The sequence below is a fragment of the Poecilia reticulata genome, chromosome 21, assembly GCF_904066995.2.
Source record: "Poecilia reticulata chromosome 21, P_reticulata-male-v2, whole genome shotgun sequence".
NCBI lineage: Eukaryota > Metazoa > Chordata > Actinopteri > Cyprinodontiformes > Poeciliidae > Poecilia > Poecilia reticulata.
The window spans coordinates 12,702,840-12,717,883 of record NC_088850.1 but is presented as its reverse complement, the minus strand read 5'-3'; the positions used below and the strand labels follow the sequence as shown (position 1 = coordinate 12,717,883).

Below are 15,044 nucleotides of genomic sequence, written 5' to 3'. Positions count from 1 at the left end.
GAAAATTATTTTACTCTTTAAACTGCCAACAGTATGAATATTTTTGGGCTCAACTTTTTGGGTAACATTAAAGCAAAGCCGCTAAGCTGTTACACAGCTTCCTGCATCAAGAGGTTAAAATGCAGACGTGTTGTTTAGATTGTTCTAACATTGCTGCTAGGGATTTTTCAATTATTTCATTACATATATATATCTTTTACTGTTTCATAAGTACTTTCTCTCTGCAATAATTATATATATATATATATATATATATATAATATATATATATATATATAAGTACTTTCTCTCTGCAATAATTATATATATATATATATATAATTATTGCAGAGAGAAAGTACTTATGAAACGGTAAAAGATGCTCTAATATCCATAATGATCATTTGATCATTTGCCATGAATTGTACCAATAAGACTAATTTCTCCATCTCCTTCATATTGGCAACCCAGTGAATTCACCGTTTTCCCTCATAGCAACAATAGGAAATATTTGGCTGCAGTTTTTCATGTCAGAAAAGCAAAAAGTGACGTGTCCTGCTAATTGGGCAAGAAGAATGTGATAAAGTTGACTGAAATCCACTGTCTTAGCTTTCTTATATTGCACTACAAGTTTACATGAATTAAAATGTTTTTTTTTTCTATTCATTCTACTTTCAGCGGGAAGAAAGAACATTATAAATGCTCGTCTTAACAGACACTGTCAGGTGTCTCCACAGCCAAATTTAGATCAGGTCGGAGCGCGACGTTTTGGTCCATTATGTATTTGCATGCACATATTCATGTGTGTAATTGTGATCGTGTAAAGATGTTTGAACACTTAAACATTCCAGTTTGTGAACAGAAACTGAGGTGAGACAGCTGGACTAAAAGTAAATAATGTGAGCAAGGAGAGCGGTAAAAACTGGAAGGACTGCTCTTTAGTTGAAATGGAGCTCACAAATGTTTGTTTATTTTAAACAATTGAAAGTTAAAAGTTTCACATAAAATAAGCAGAAGTGCTCAGCACTGAAGGAACATACTGATTTTGGGCTGAAACGTCAAGGGAGTTACTTCAGTTATTCCCATCAAGCTCTGATGCACTTTTTATTTGCTGTTCCACTGTTTCTGCAGAATATTTTATTTTTATCAATAAAAAAAAAAACAAGTTAATATAAGTTCAGTTAAGGAGCAGTGGAGGAACATGCTTGTTTAATTAGTAGAGTCTACAGTAAGTATGAGAGCTGGACCGCCATCAGAGCTCTCACCTCCAGCTACCAGGCAGGTCGTCTTACCAAAAGTTCTCGGCTGGGATTAATGGCACTCTGCAGCGCCAAACCGATCCCAGCAGAGCTCTGTGTGTGTGTGTGCGTGGGTGTGTGTGTTGCCGGTCATGCAGACTTTTTGTTTGCAAAAAAGTCGAGTAGCTACACCACATTCATGTCCCGGTGGTGAAAAATGTGGAACAGCATAAATGTCATGCCAAAAGTTTAATTTACTGCTTTAGAAAAGCATAAGAAGAATACATGTTGCGGAAGTGAGTAATGCCAAACACACACACGGGTACACGCACAGATTAAACAGTAGAACATGGTCAGAGCAAATTATAAAGTATTTATAGTGTTTTTTTTTTCTCATTTATATATTTTTTCACTTGGAACACATGTGCAGCAATTCATATGAACTTACATTTTGTTTAAACTATCAAATAAATCACAAAACAAAACTATAAAAGTCTAAAAAAAAAATGTTGCAACTGAGCAGTTTTATTAATATTGTGAGTGTAAAAGTTTATCTTCCCTTCATTGGGTAAACTACACCTTAGTGACTTTGCTGACTGAATTAAGTCCAACAGCACAGCAGAAAATGTATGTTTTGCTAATGCTGTCAACAGTTTATTGCTTTTAATGCCTAAAAACAATTTTAAATCCTAGATTCAAAAATCACAGGTGTGTTTAGATGTATGCTGATCATACAAAGTAAATCAGCAAAAGCACCAAATATTCAACATTTTAAAAATGAATCCATAGAACTTTATCCAAAACAAGCAGCTCTTTGTGAATAAAATAACACTTGGTCATTTTTATGTGTCATGTTCCAGCTTAGTATGATTAGAATAATTGAAACAATTGCAAGTCAAATTTAGAGCCGATATATATATATATATTTTTTTTTTTTTTTTTTTTTTGCTGAAAAAGCTTGTCTCTGTGTGTAACAGCATTAAATACTTAAGACAGCTTCAAATAGAAAACATGCTGTCTGATGTGGTCAGTTTTAAACTGAATGCAGAAGTGAGCAGCAATTTTAATCTAACATTATCGCTCTCTATTTTTTTTTTTAAGGTAATATTATCCAGGATGTTCTATAAATCCTAAACAACTTAAAACCTTCAATCCTGGCTTTTTTTATCAGTGCAGCAAAAAAAAAAAAAAAAATAGAAGATTAGGTCCTGCAGAAACTTTTCTAGGTTTTCCAAACTTATAGTTAGTTTTAACTGTCTGTCCTCCGAGCTTATGTACAGCCACCAGACTAGATGTTTACACCGTAAAATAACATTCAATAAATGCTCTGAAATGTTGCATCCTGAAGCCGAGCTGGACCGTTCCGGTGCAGCCGTGCATCCTGGACTCCCTGCAGGTTTTGCTGCTGCAGCTGGGATTTCTGACATCACATGTCCCATGCAGAGACGTCCTCCTCTGTCAGGATGCTTACTTTAGGTGCCAAGTTTCTTTTTTTTTTTTTTTTCCTTTCTGTCTTGTAAGTGACAGTTTTGATGCTTACATTGTTGCAAAGTACTGACACAAAGCAAAGGACAGAAAGATGAGTAAAGAGAAACACTCACTGGTTGTGGTAGCAGAGGGGATCTGGGATGCACAGTTCAGAAACATCCATCAGTCCACATTAAGCATTCCAGGTGTTGCAGTAAAAAAACAAAAACAATGAACGAAGAACAACAGGACGAACAGCTGGAGAAAAGCTGGAAGAGGAGATCAACTCCTCATATTGTCACAGATTAGGGTCTGGCCTCGCTCCTTTCTCCAACTCTCTCAAAGTAGCAAATAAAAAGGAAATAAACCTTCCTTGGGTCACACAAAACTCCAGTCTAAACAAGTGCTGAGCGTTCAAGATCGCTGGAGAGGAGGAAAAAAGTGAAGAAAAACAGGAAAAAAGCAAATGCAAAGAAAGGAGAGGGAACAGGGAATTAAGGAGGAGAGATGGATGGAGAGACAGAGAGAATAAAAAAATAAAGAGAGATGGATGGAGAGCAGCAGCAGAGAGAGAAGAAAGCGTGCTCTCTGGCTGAGTAAAGTGAGTGAAGCGACTGGGTCTCCATTGAAGACGATGGGGCTCTTTAAGACGAGGAAGGAGTGGTTGGGGTGTGCAGAGCTGAGGGTTATTGGTCGGTTTGGGGAAGGATGTCCTGGAAGCGGCCAATGGGAGGGAACGATTACAGGACTGAGATGGGCTAGTGGGCAACCAGTCTGTGTCCATTCACAAGGGAGCAAAACATGGGCAGACCCCCTTAAAATAGATAGATAGATAGATAGATAGATAGATAGATAGATAGATAGATAGATAGATAGGCATGTTCACTGAGGCTGACTTACAGGTCTGTTTACTCGGCTTTCGAGGGCTCAGAGTCAGCTTATAGAGTTAAACTGTTCCCTTTAGTCTTTTATCCTCTCCACCACAGGTCTGGCTTTTCCACCGCCTGCCCTTGTTTGAAGCAACAACAGCTGCTTCCCACGGCACTTCTGCGATCTGTGCAGGGGTGAAAGATCCACCAAGCCTGCAAGAGGCAGGATTCCCAAATAAATAGTGATAACAGCCTCTGAGAAGCTGACAGCACAGAAGTTTGAGTGGATGTTTATGGCGGCTGTGTGGCGCGGCAGCCATCAGAGGGAAGCCAAAGCTCCGCGGCCCAATCCTCCCAACCCACTTCATCAACCCACATTTTCCTGATCGATGCAAAACCCATCACACGCTCTTATTGATTACGGTGTGCCTGTGTCACCAGAAGCCTGAGGACAGACTCTGTTCCCCTTCAGTCTTTTTTTTTTTTTTTTTTTTAAAGGGAATTATGAATTTGAATGTTTTCTTTTCATGTCACTCCGTATCAGAGTCACTGGACCAAAGGGTGATTGCTTTAATGACAGAACCGCGCAGTCTGACATAAAACATGATCAATATTTTGGCATTCAGTGTACTTTCCTGCAGTAGAAAACGCAAAATATTCCTGCTGATCTGATTAAGACATCCAGACGTAATCAATACAGGAGATGTGTTTATGTTTTTAATGAGGCAGAGGGAACAGGACTGATGTTCAGCGGACATGTATGGCTTCAGATCAGGACTGGACAAAGGAGCAGATCTCGTTCAAATGAATTTGTATGCCGTTTCCTAGATTAAACGATATACACACTTATCTTCAGCCTGAAAAGCTGAACTCCTCTTTATCTGAACTACAATTTATTGATGGGAATCGACTTGGAAGATTGATAAATTCACTGACCAAAAAAAGAAGTGAATAAAAAGTTAAATAAAAATAAATGAGTAAAAGAAAGAAATGCATTGGCCTGACCAAATAAAAGACATTTGCTTACAGTATGAAAATAAGCAACAACTACTAATAAATTTAACAGCCTTCCTTTTGCACATTTGTGTATGTTTTTCTTATTTTTATATGCTCCCCTCTCCTTCCGCATCACCACATGCATGTCTGTGAGATGTTGTTTAATATTTTACAGTAAATTCACTGAGCCTAAAATGCACCTATCATTTGAAGAAACAGTCAAATCTACATGTAAGCATGTTTTGCTGCGTTGGACAGCAACCGGTGTGTGCATGTGGAGTTTGTAGTTTGCTCTCATTTCTCTTGTTTTTCATTGTCAGCTAAGTATTCCCTCGATCTCCGGTGTCTCCCAGTGCCTAGAACGTAGTCTTAATTTAGCAGAAAACAGCTGAACAAAGGAATTTAATAAATGTAAAGTACAATGGGAACCTTTGAAAAACTAAACTAGGTCAGACGGCGATGAGATTTTACAGCCTGTTGAATCAAAAGCTTGGTGTAAAGTGCAACAATCAATAAGTAGTAAATACATAAAATGTTGGAGTGAGGATTATGCTCTTCTGCTGCGTTGCTTTTATGTAATTGAGTTTCTCAAACAAGAAAAAGCTGATTTTTTTTCTTCCTTGTGACTGCAGAAATGTATAAAACAGATGCACCTTCTTTGTTTTCCTGCATATTATTTAAAAAGTTAATTTAAACTAATGCAAATCTATAGCTCAACAGTAAATATCAGGGTCATAAAACAATTTCTTACATCTTTATTACTTAGTTGTGACAAATGATCAAGATAAACAAATAGATAAAATATGCCACTTGGAGCACAAACCAGACAAAATATACTACAGAGAATAAGCGGCCAAAAAGTGATTTTAAAAGTCCAGCTCCACCTCTGCAACCCGTTAAATCAACAAACTCTCGCCAAGTCTTTATCAAGGTAACACAAGTGGCACAGAAACATGATTTACACACTTTGCTCTCGCTGCCACACACTTGTTTGGCTCGTCTGCCGGAGGAGTGTGGAGAGGGATAATTGCTATAGCCACAGGGCTCCATTAATCAGCTGGGTGCATTTGTTGGGGTTTTGTTACATTCCACCCCACCCCTCTGTCTCTCCCTCTCTCTCTCTCTCTGCTGGGCTATTCCGTATAGCAAAGCCACCAGAAACTGGAGCAGCCTGTGTGGAGGACCGCTGCAAGCTCACGCTGGGTTAATAAATGCTATTAGCCTCTATCTCTTGCCTCTTAATTTCTCATTTCACAAAGGAGCGTTAAAACACAGCTACAAGAGCAGCAGAGTTAATCAGAGGACGGTGGCAAGGCTGCGATGTCTTGATTGAGAGAGCTGGACTCACACAAAGAGGCAGAGGAAGTGGTGCTCGTACCTCTGGTCATATTTGTAGATGTTTTTTTTGTGCAACACTGCATCACTGGGGTCAAATATCACTCCATATTTTATCAATAAGTGCAGCAAAATATATTGTGTTGCATCTTTTACAGTTTTAAAACCTGGACTCAGATTTTCAGACATTTATTTTAGTCTTAGGTACTTTTGATAATATGATTTAAAATATATCGTGTCTGGTCTCCACATTGTCCGCTTTTCGGTTCTGTTAAATGTAGTCACCAAATGCTGCGTATACTGCATACTTTTATTATTTTGAAGGCATTTCTCTAACCTTATACCTCTGAAAGTCATAACGCTGATTCGGACATAAACGGCAAGCAATCTCCACTGTGCTTAATCGCGTCCAGAATAAACAAAATCAATTGCAGCTCACGGCTCGAGCTTCCAATGGCTCACTGATACCGGTTGAATCTTTTCCCGGCTCGTTGATGTGGAAGGTCTGAACGGAGTCACCTTTATGGCAAAAGCCAGGTTGTGTCACTTCCATCTGGGAACAGGATCAATACATTCACCTCAAATTCATTCTAATATGGCAGCTAGTAAAATAAAATAAAATAAATAAATGATGGGTGTTTTGGTGTCAGTTGTTTACAGCTTTGTGATGCTTCTGCGTATGTAGCACGGGTTGCTGCTGCTTTGAGCGCCGCAGAGAAAACAGGTTGTCCACGGTGAAAGGTGCAGCTTTCTCCAGATGTGTTTAGCATCAGGCACAACTCAGCCAAAAATTAAGTAGATATTGATGACGGGGCGGTGTAGTGCTCATGAAACGTTAATAAAGAATACTTTGTCATACTTCTATGGATGCTGAAAGTAAGAAAAACATACTAATGTGATATTTTTAAGGTTTTTAAAGACTTAATTTTTGCATAAAAGTGTTCAAAACTGCCATTTGGCTTGCTTGTGTAACTCACAATCAATTGGACTTTGAGCTTGGTTTGCTTATGTTGCTTATTTTGTTCCATCTCATGTTTCATTTATTTCTGTCTCCTGATGTTACTTTTCCCTCAGTGCCTGTTTTCAACCCCCTACACCTGTTTTCCAGCTGCTCATTTACTCACCTGTATTGCATCATGTAATCAGTATACAGAAGCATAACTGCTTGCCAGGTTCAGTCACGAAACGTCAGAGTCTCCTGTTGTTCTGATTCTGGTTTCATGGCTGTTCTTATACTTTTCTTATCAAGTATAAGAAAAGAAAAAATACAAAATTTGCAAATATAAAGATGTTTGAAATATTTTAATGTGTACCTCTGGAAATAAGAATTGGGCACTCCGCCATCACAAGCAGGTACTGCTAATGGATTCAAAAAATGTTAGCTTTTTTTTTTTTATCTAAAAATGTTGCAATAATATTTAGCTTGCTTTTAAAAGCATACAACTCAAAAAGGGGAGAATTGTTTTCCATAAGAAATGGGCAATAAATGAGTTTAACTTCACATTTCAAACAATCAAAAGTCTCATTTCCTTTGCTACTAATTCAGATTAAATAAAAACTTCAACATGGGTCTCTTTTGTATGTAGTTGGCAGGTTTTATCCAACTTCTTTTACATGTGACAATGCAAACTGTCAGGTGTATCACTCGTCTTTCCCCATCAACTGTCAGAAAAGTTGCCATAGAAAATGTTCTGTAGATTTTTATGTTAATAATCCCAGTGACTCCAAACGTAAAGGTGGGAGTCACTTTTGTCGTCAATTAGAGAGAGTAAAGTTAAAAAAAAAATTCCTGATATTTTTCTTTATATTTTATAGGTTTGCTTACTTTAAGTCAAACCATCAGTTTAAGACAAGATTAAATTCCCTGCTTGTTGTTTTTTGCTGGTTTACCCTGCACAAAAAAAAAATCAGCTGAATATTAATTACAATGCTTTAAAAAATGTGCTTAAAAAAAATTCCCAAACATGCACAGATGCAAAGCATCACTAAAATCTGATCTTCCGGAGCGAGCTGTTGTTTTCCAGACTTGGCTCCCACAAGATCTGGGGATGACTTTCATTTAGCCTCACCTCTTCATCCAGCCGGGGTCACCCCTGTTGGTATAGCAAGCACAGCAGTCACATTGCTCCACCATGCGCACAGATTGCTTACTAGAGCCGCCTGGAACCTTTCATATTTCCCAGTCAGCATTTTTTGCAGGATAATTTTGGCAGCCTTTAAGGATATCGCTGCCTTAATAGAGGATAAAAATAAACGGGTGGTGGAAGGGCTATATCAGGCTTTATAATCTTGTATTCTACACTGTGAGGAGCTAAACGTCTGGCTTTGGCTCCCTTCAATGGGATTAAACTTTCCCCCAGCTGATTCTGAATCAGGACCACTTGTCCTATTTTTGAAACAAGAGTGTTTGAGTTGAGAATATTTAAAAAGTGATATTGATTAAAATAGGAATATATGTCTAAGAATTATTTTGGATATCAGCAAATTTGACTTTCAAATGTTTGTTAGATCCAGCTTGCATTTATGCAGGTGAAAACGTTCTGTTGTATTTTTGTCGTCATTAAGAGAGGATAAAGTTAAAAAAAACTTCCTGATATTTTTCTTTCTATTTCATAGGTTTGCTTACTTTAAGGCAGCATCTGTCAACTATATTGATTACGGGGAAAATAAAAGTGTAGCCCAATTTATTATTAGCCACCTATTTTATATTTAATCAGGGAAGGAGGAAAAATGCTCTTCACAGTTTACTTCAACTTTGTGCAATTAATAAAATCAGGAAATCTATAAACAGATATGGAAAAGGTGAACTACACGGTGAAAACCTTATCCAAGAGACTATCTTTTTCAGTAACTTTTTTTAGAGCCATAAAATACATAATTGACAGTATGAAACAAAAACAAGTTATGATCAGCCTTTCAATTTTTTTTAAATTTTTTTAAATCAAATCAGACAAGTAATTTTATATGCACTTTTGTAGCACTCTAAAGTTGGCTACAGTAACCAAAGGTCAAGAGTTGGCACAGTGTGCTTTAGGGGCATCTTAATACCTAAAATAAGATTCTCTCAACAACAACATAAATGCATCATGTCCCCCAGCCAGGTATTTTTTACCTTGTTTAGATGGGTTTAACCCTTAATTAGGGAGATCAACTCCTCTTTTTTTAACTTCTAATTTGCAGCGGTGATCTACGCATACATTCATGATTCCTCTTGGTATTAGAAAACCGTGAGGACTTCATTGACTCAACTGACTTGCTCTCATAAACGCTTGAATCCAAACCAAACCGCTTAATTCAATTAGCGGCAAGGCTTTCAAAAATCACCAGGGAGCCGGCTAATGGTGTTAGAAACTTGAAAAGTTCGAGAAAATAAGCTTGAGGAAGTTCTCGCTACCTGGGAAAGAAGTCTGCTCCTTGAGGCTTTCGCATACCGTATGATAGTAAAAGCTCCACTCTTCTGGGCCTTGTTGCGCCTTTGTGAGCTCAAATGCTGGATTTTAGTTTGTGCTCCTCCCAGGAGGGCCTGAGCTTTGCAGAAGTTAGAGGAGGGTTATGTGAAGTTCAGTGGAAGTGTTTTCACTCTGCCAACTTTTTAATAAAAGACAGGAATATGGATCGAGATATTCCACGGAAGCAATGTTCGTAAGGGAGAGGATAGGGAGTTGTTGAAGAATACAGAGGTTTTGTCAAAAGTAAAAAAAAAGCATCCTGTGGGCTTTACCTTACAGAATTAAGAGAGAGGCAAATTTTATGCCAGAAGCTGAAGAAAAAAAAATGTCTGTGTGTAAGGCTGTGCAGTTAAACCTCTGGTCTGTAAAGGCCTCCGCCTCGAATTTGTTTCCTGCACCCTTCCCCCTTTCGCCGACATTCACCCACATTAATTCTGTAATTGTGCCTTCCTCTCATTTTCCCCCTCGTTATGCATTTAATGTTTCCAATTTGCCATCATCACAGAAAAACGCCACAAGAAGCTATAAATTCTTTTCTAATTCAAAATAATTAGGATTACACGGATCAGTGGTTTTCAATCAGCGAGATCATCGCAATGATAGATGGTAGGATAACTGGTCATTGGCGAGACATAAATATTGTGTCGTTCAATTAATCTGGTCTAATGAGGTGTCAAAGCTGCCACTCATCCATCAAATACAATTAGGAATAAACACATATGCATGGAGGTGGGTAATTAATAATTAGCAAAGCAAAGAAATCAGTATTGGTTTCAGCAGCCACATCCAGAGAGCAAATTACCACAACCCTTTCTTCGTCTGAGACAATGCCACATCAGAGGAATTTGAATCAGGTTTTTATTCCTCTTTTATTTCTCATTATTTTGCGTGTATGCTATGAGAAGTGTTAGAAAACTGTTAAACATTTAACAGGAAGGTCCAAGACAACTAATAGTAGTAATTATAATAATTTGAAAGCTTTATGATTCTCAAAAATGATTTAATTACAAATATAATGGAAAACTATATGGACAACATGCTTATTCATAGGTAGTAAAAAATATTTTCTTACACAGAAACATGTGCAGTTTACAAGTTACCAATCACAGGATTTAAAAAAAATAAATGAAATCATATGTAAAATATGCAAAGTCCAAACAACAACGATCATGATGAGTTGAAAAAACACCTTGTGGTTTTGCCAAGACGTCTACACAAAGCTTGTGAATTTTATATGATTAAATGACATTTACACCTGTGGTAAAGTGCATTCTTTTTATAGATGTGCTATTATTGTTATTATTAATAGACAAAGACCTTCTCTCAACCAGAAACAAGGAAAGCATTTATTCTGGGTCGAGGGGATTAGGAATTGTCACCAACACTTTGTCTTCATATCTCTCTAAAGCCCACAAGACTCATTGTCCTAAAAAACACATTTTATACAGGTTGGGTTTTTGCCTTACATTTTCAGAGGCCAGTCAAGCCTCTTCACAGACCTAGAGGATTGAGCTGCTGGAACAAGACCATTTAGGATTAGAGTAAGACATCTAAAGTTTTACTTGTATCTTTGACACAAACATAGAAACATCTTTGACCCAAAGTTGTTAACTTTGTGAAAAAGATCCGTCTTTCTTTACGCTTCAGGAGCTCCAAAGTTGACACCTGCCAAACTCGAGTAGGGAGGCATTTTGACATTTGATTGTTAAATGTCAAAATGAGCTGGACTGGTGCTAGAGCCTAGTTTGAACTTGTTCTATAAAATAGCTTGTTTGCTTTCCAACAAGCCAGAACCATTTCAGAACCACGGTACTTCAAATGTGCAAATTGTAGCGTGATCAAACTCCTCCTGCTTTTTTTTTCTCTTTTTGAGAAGGATCAGAGACAGTTTAACCAAACAAAAAATTATTTATCCCAGCATACATGTTGATGTTATCATATGCTTTCCTTAGCTTGTTTACTCACAAGCCTCATCAGCTGTCTGGTCATCGGTATCAACAGCTGCAAAGTGATGGTTAAATACACCTTTCATAGCAAGAGTTGTTAAAATTACCTGAATATATTAAAAGACTAAAGTAATAATAACTTCTGGTGTCAGTACCAGGGTGGAGACACAAAGAAATGATTTTTACAAAGCACCAGGACCAGTTAAACCCATGAACATCTGTGGTGGAAAGACTAAGATTAAAATCTTGTGCAAAGAACATAAAATAGAATAAAAGACGACCTCAGACTTGCAGAAAGATGATGAAAGTGACCACAAAGTTAAAGAATCTGAAAATGACAAATTGTTTCTGCTTGACTATCTTAAACCATGACAAACTGAACCGATGAGGTCGGCCAAGGGTTGTGTTGATTATAAAAATCTATAGCGACATTTAAACCGAGTATTGAGGAGCTGAAACTTGGCATGTACCCTCTTTTGTTCTAAAAACAGTTAATATACTATTCATGTCTGCCGTGCACAAGCTAACTTTTGTGGAGACTCATAAATGCAACGTGAAGTCAGCGAGGATGTCTTCTGGGAATGTGCGTAACAGGCCAGAGTCACTGAGATACCCTGACGGTTCAGTTCAGACGACGCAGCAGCAAAGAGGCAATTACCCGGAGGCATCGGGGCGCAAGACAGGAGGAAAATCAATACATAATTTCAGCATTTCAGAGGGTGTTTCCTTCAACTGAATCAATGTCTCAATTCACCACTGTGGGTTAGTTGTGTGTGTGTGTGTTTTTTTTAGCTTAATCTGCCTTTGTCTTTCACATAATGCAACCAAAATGCAAATAAATAATGATTTACCTGTAACTCCGGCTGAGGGGTTATATAACAGAGTGTCGGAGGATGTATGCAAATGCAGTTTGAAATTGAAACTCTTCTACATGAGCCGATAGCACCGTCATGAATTTTGACTCTTAAAAAAAAAACTCATTCTAAATTCCCACACAGACACAAACAAGGTTATACAGACACCTCTGAGTCCTTTGCATGAAACATTTGTGTAAATCCACTTTACCTGACCCTGGCTTAGGCAGCTGACGAATTTACTCAACTCCTGTTGGCATGGGAGTGAGGTGTAAGTTCATACAGAGTTTACATCTTCCCCACAATGCCACCCTGTTACACATGGGTTATGGAGGTGTTCAGAAAAACGACCTCAACTTGCTCTGTACCAGGATACCATGGCTGAGTGACAGGCGCCAGACACAAAAAATGGAACAAATCAATAGCGTCGTCTCTTATCTCGAAGACTAAACCACAGCACAACATGATAATGACCACAAACCCACTCAAGTATGGAAGCAACCCCCCCACCACCCCTTTAGAGGCAATGTAAATGAATGTAGTTGAATATGATTGACTAACCACCTACTAAATTAGAAAAGACAGTATCACACAGATTCCTGTCTGCTTCTGAGAGCAAATCATGATCTGCAGTGATTGTTAATCATAACCATACACCTTTTTCCATAACCTGGAAATTATTCTGCCTGCAAAAACTTTATGCATTGTCTCTTTGTAAAACAGTAAAAGACCAATTTTTGGGATTAGATATGGCTAACTTTTATGTCGAGGATTTGAATATGAAAGAACAGTGGCAGGGAGCTGAGGGCGCCCATGGGAGTCAAACACAGACTTCCTCTAAAATGTTAATCGTTTGGCTAATTGAAGGTATGTTCTTTGTCGGCTCCGCGTTTTGGAGGGTCCCTTCAATGGACCGGTTGAGCACAAGGTAACAGGGCTCTCAGATGTTATTGGATTTGACTGCTTCTGCACAGCGGTGCCGGAGGATTTAGGCTCTTTCAAGATAAGTTACGCAGAAAACACACTCGTACCCACAGGTGTGCGTGAAGTAATACACAAACCTGTAAACTCATCTATTCACACACTCTCGTACACACTCTCGAGCATGTACATGCCGCCATTTGCATTTCAAAGGGCCATAATTGCCCAGGGCGGTGGCAGGGGGAGCGTGGCCTCAGGATTCCCCGAGAGTGCCTGTGAAGTTAACGAATCATGAGCGGAGACTCAACCGAAGCTCCTCTTTCATACGAGCACATTCACAACAGCATCCTCCTGAGTATGAGGCAGGTAGAGCAGCCAGAGACTGCTACACAGACAACCAATTTACTGCGCTTTGCAAAGAAAAAAGAAATAATTTTATCTGACTAAAATGTCGAGCTCACACATTAGTTGGCATTTGAGATCTTTACTTGAAAAGTTTGACAGGTCTACATATACCGCGCTAGCGGGAATAAAGTGGCATACGATTTTGGGGGTAGTTTTAACTTTAACTAGATGATAATATATTGATCTGAACGTGTCAACTCTGCCGAATATTGAATTTATGGCTGTTGGGTTAATTGGTCTTTCTGAATGGGCCTTAGTTACAAGCATCTGCTTGCTATGTTGATAGATGTGCATGTTTCTTTTGCCCTGTGATGGACTGGCGACCTCTGCAGAGAATTTGGATGGATGGATGGATGGATGGATGGATGAATGGAGGCCATTTAAGATTAATGAACACACTTAAAATTTTAAGAAACCAGTTTGAGATAATCTGAGCTCAGTGACATGTTGCATTATCCTGTTGGAAGTGGCCATGAGACGACAGATGTGCCTGGCTGTGATAATTCAGTAATTCTTGGTGCTAAAGTGTAGAAAGTAAACCAATAAAATAATCTGTATACCTGGACACCATTACCACCTGCCTGAACCTTCGATACAAGGCAGGGTAGATCCATGCTTGCAGGTTGCTTGAGCCAAATTTTGAACCTAGAAACTAAATGTCTCAGCTGAAATCAAGACTCGTTGTATGTTTTCCAGTCAAATGTTGTCCAGTGTGATCTTCTGGCGCTGCTTTAAGGTTTGACATGTTGTGCTAACAGACAAAATATATTCGGATAGATAAAGCTACTGTTTTTATACTGATCACATTCATATTTCTTCCTTTCATAATGATGCAAATAATAGAAATCTCTGCAATATAAAAAACTGTCTTCTGATTAGGAGATAAGATGGTCACACGTATAGTTCAAACTTAGTGTATATATATTTTTTTAAACTTCGGAGAACCATCCTCTTTGCAAACAGTGTTGCCTCGTCTCCAGGAAGGCATTGGGGAAATGCTAATGAAGAAAAGAGAGCAAGTCCAATACCACACACTGGCTTTGTAAAGTGAAAGGTGAGCAGTTGTGTTTCTGGATAGACTGATGTTACGGCAGAAGTGTTATTTGTCTTGTGTTGCTGACGGAGTCTTCAACTCCACTCAGGAAGACACGAACAAGAGACTGGCGGTGCGCTGGGGAGAAGGGTTGTAGATGTGGTGGAGGACAATCTGTCATCAGCAGTCATCACTTAACTAAGCCCAGTGCTGCACCACTCACCCAATGACAACCTCACCAGATTTAAATGGGAACACTGGGCAACGCCAGAAAGGGATATGATTAAAAATATGCATGAGATGAAATGCAAATTTTTCAGTTTAATGCTGGCATTTCACACATACACAGACACACACAGCTGCATTTAGCTGTAGGAAAATAAAGCAAGTGCAACATCTGATTTAACAAAGCACATCTTACTCTAAAGCACTCAAGTTTCCCACTTGTTTTGACACCTGCATGTTTCAGAAAATTTTACCTAAACACAATTTAGTACCTAATAAGAGCCGACATTGTGCGCTGGAGGTGAAGGACACACAGAGGGGGCTGCC

The 15,044-nt window shown here is 38.6% G+C and overlaps 1 protein-coding gene across 1 annotated transcript in view; it reads right to left on the bottom strand.

Moving 5' to 3' along the window:
- esrrgb (estrogen-related receptor gamma b) overlaps nucleotides 1–6,978 on the bottom strand; it is a 50,037-nt gene extending 43,059 nt beyond the window's left edge. Inside the window, exon 1 of the mRNA XM_008397869.3 lies at nucleotides 2,819–6,978. Within this exon, the coding sequence (XP_008396091.1) occupies nucleotides 2,819–2,868 (50 nt within the window). The 5' untranslated portion in view covers nucleotides 2,869–6,978. The remainder of the gene's footprint in view (nucleotides 1–2,818) is intronic.
- Between the last annotated feature and the right edge of the window lie 8,066 nt (nucleotides 6,979–15,044).